Source organism: Primulina huaijiensis, unplaced genomic scaffold (genome assembly GCF_012295235.1).
Source record: "Primulina huaijiensis isolate GDHJ02 unplaced genomic scaffold, ASM1229523v2 scaffold39137, whole genome shotgun sequence".
NCBI lineage: Eukaryota > Viridiplantae > Streptophyta > Magnoliopsida > Lamiales > Gesneriaceae > Primulina > Primulina huaijiensis.
Window position 1 is genome coordinate 1 of NW_027359195.1, and position 3,499 is coordinate 3,499.

General features: G+C 37.0%; 1 protein-coding gene across 1 annotated transcript; it reads left to right on the forward strand.

Moving 5' to 3' along the window:
- Positions 1-13: 13 nt before the first annotated feature.
- On the forward strand, positions 14-442 carry LOC140968998 (secreted RxLR effector protein 161-like; the record flags this gene model as incomplete). Its single annotated transcript, XM_073430216.1, has 2 exons — positions 14-140; positions 293-442. Coding segments are annotated over exons 1-2 (277 nt in total), but the record flags the coding sequence as incomplete, so codon positions are not given.
- Between the last annotated feature and the right edge of the window lie 3,057 nt (positions 443-3,499).

Consider the following 3,499-nt stretch of genomic DNA (forward strand, 5'->3'; position numbering starts at 1 on the left):
TCTATCTAAAACTATGTGTCCCAAAACTGATGAAGAGATAGAGATTATGACATGTATTCCACATGCATCAGCCATTAGTAGTATCATGTATGGTATGATATCGACACGTCTTGATATTGCTTATGCTCTGAGTGTTACAAGTAGATATAAGACAAACCCTGGTCCAATGCATTGGAAGGCTGTGAAAGATATTTTTAAGTTCTTGAGAAGGACTAAGAACTTGTTCATGGTCTATGGAGTGGAGAATTGAAATTGGAAGGTTACACTGATTCTAGCTTCCAATGTGACGTAGATGATTCGAAATCGATCTCTGGTCTTGTATTTATGCTAAATGGTGCGGCAGTCTCTTGGCAAGGTTTCGAACAAGACACCGTTGCGGATTCCACCGCTGAAGCTGAATACATTGTTGTATCTATTGCAACCAAAGAGGCAGTTTGGATGAGTAATTTTGTCCAAGAGTTGGGCGTTATTCCTAATGGAGTTGATCCAGTCCCGTTGTACTATGACAACACTGGTGCCATTGCGCAAGCAAAGGAACCAAGGTCTCATCAGCGATCCAAACATGTACTGAGGAAGTTCCACATCATACGGGAGATTGTGGGAATAGGAGACATATCAGTCGAAGGAGTCCCTTCTGCAGATAATGTTGCTGATCCACTTGCAAAGCCCTTTTCAGGACCATTGTTTGAGAAGCATCGCGAAGCAATCAGATTAAAGTTTATGGGTAGTTGGCTCTAGGGCAAGTGAAAGATTGTTAAAGTAGATGCCCTGCAGGTCAACGGTTGGCTAGGAAATTTATTGACTTAAGTGAAATAAACAATCTTTATTTTAATATAATTTAAATTTTCATGGTTTTATTTTACTTTATCTGTATACCCATGCAATCAGCATAGATAAAGTCCTTGATTATACTTTAATACAAACGAATCGTAATTCGATGTTGAAACAATGAATCGTAATTCGACGTTGAAACTCATTTGTAAACACTGTATAATCTAAATTTGTTCCTAATCTATTCAGCAGCCTAAAACATGAATAAAGGTCGCTTGAGCTAGATACTAGCATATGTGATGTTGTGTACATCATTTCTTGGTAAGGGCATAGAGATGTCCAAACATGCAGATGGGTAGTCATATGATGAGTATACTGAACTATCCTCCCTTGGACTTTCCAAGTGGTTATCATTCATCGAGAGGATAAGTTTGTGGTTATGGTTGTACACCATTAGTCCTTACGACCCGGGACAACACTGAGGCTCTATATGCTAGGGTTGTATTTTGACTCGTTTACCGAATCCAGGAGAGTCATCAGGTGACGAGATTGGGTACAATTGCGACACATGTAGGAGCCAGTGCATTGTGGTCAGGAATTCACCGCTCACCTACGGGTATGGATATCCTATGTGATCTGATGAAATAATAGTGCATGGAATAGCTGGCTAAAGTATGAGATTTACATTAGAGAAGAAATTCTCTAGTTGTACATGCGATGCCACTATTTATTATCAAAGACGCGTCACATAGTTATCGAATTATTATGCAACCCTCGATGAACCAATGATTGCAGATTCGATCGAGATATATGAGATAAGGGACCGTACTGTACGTTAATCGTAACCGACTGGTTTTTGCATGCACTATCAGTGATACTTAGGAAATCATGGGGCGATGCTACTAGACGCTCTTACTATGATTCGATGGATTTAATCAAAAAATGGTTTCTGACATTTTCATGATAAAATGTTGGTGCATGGAATGTGGGCAAATTAATGTAAGCTCGAATAAATGAAATTGTCCTGAATCACAAAGAGTTGTGAACCCACAGCTAGATGTATCCATGAATCATTGCGGGTCACACAAGTACTGGTTTACTTCTTTTCGTTAAGATAATAAATTAAATGAGTAGAATTTATAAGAAATAAGTTTGATATGATCAATCGATAAGCTTATAAATAAAGTTTATAAAAGCTTATAGAAATTTTGAGAGCATGACTACTACAACAGTCAAAGGGAATGCACCCGTCGTATTCAGACATCGGTGATCTCGAAATTAAAGTGTGCATCATAATAACAAACAAGTTGAAATTGTCACATCGATGATATTGGATCGTCGATCGGGATTATGATGAGGTTAATGTAATGAGAGCATGGATCATGGTCTTGTAAGAGTATAAGACTATCATGCAAATTTATTAAAGTTCAAATGGGCTTTAATAATCAATTATATTTTAATTGAATTAAAATATAACCCATTAATTTTTTATTAAATATGGTATTGATTTATGTAATATGAAAATATTCATGATACCATAATTTTAAAACTTGCACACAAAACAAAATAATATTAATGTATAATATTCTCAAAATTATATGCAAGATAATTCGAGAGTCACCATGTTTGGATATGCAATAAGAATATTTCATTAACTTAATTAATCAAATTAATTAAGTAAAAGAATGATTATTATTAAAATAGGGATTTTCTCATTCTTAAAATATAGCATGCATTTCGGCGATGTATTGAAGAATCAAGATTGGCTATGAGATGGCATGCATTTAGAATCTTTAATTATCTTAATTAATTAGATCAATCAAGTAAATTAAGGATTAGAAATAAATACAATGATTTTGATTCTTAATAAAAGAGATCCATCCGAAAGTTTTTTTACACACAAAAACGAACTTTCGGCTCTTCCAATATCAAAGGGTGCTGCTCTCGATTTTTCTCTCTTGTTGCAAGAAGTTTCGGCCACCTTAATTAAGAGGTAGTGGGTTGATTTTTTCTGTGTTCTATCTCTACGCAAAACATCTTCTATACTTTATAGTGCAAGTTAGAAGATGAACAAATATTCCAGTCGTGGACCTGATTCGGAGATCGAAGAAAGTTCGTAGGAAAAATTCTACAAGAGCTATATCAGCTAACACCGGTATAGTTGGAGCCGAGTGAATTGTTCACCAAAGATAAAAGTTTTAAACCTCATATGTATGTTTAATTTATAAAACCATACGAGTGCTCAAAGAAATATCTTGAATGTCAAGATTTAAAAAATTTTAAAACTTCCGCTGCGTTTGGGCACGAGAAAACCGAGATCCAACAGTGGTATCAGAGCCAGATTCTCTATATCGTATGGTTTTATATATTGAATAATTTATTTCTAAACACACAAGAAAATTTTTCAGAAAATTGATTCACCATAAAAAAATTTTATTTTTCTAAAAATAAAAAAAAAATTATTTTCGAATCTGCTCGAAACTGTTCCGGGCAGACCGTGCGCACAGGGTCGCGCACGGCTACGCACAAAGCGCGCGCGGCGCCTTCGCAGGAGCTGCACAGAGCGTGCGCGTGGTCTGCGCGCATCATGCACGTGGCCTGAGCACCGTGGGCCCGCACAGCACGCCTGCGACTGCCCGAAACGTTCGGGCAGTGCGCGGCCGGCTGACCGAAAACTTCTCGAGCATTGTGCTGGTTATTGGGCTTGAATTTTTTGGGCCTAGGGTTT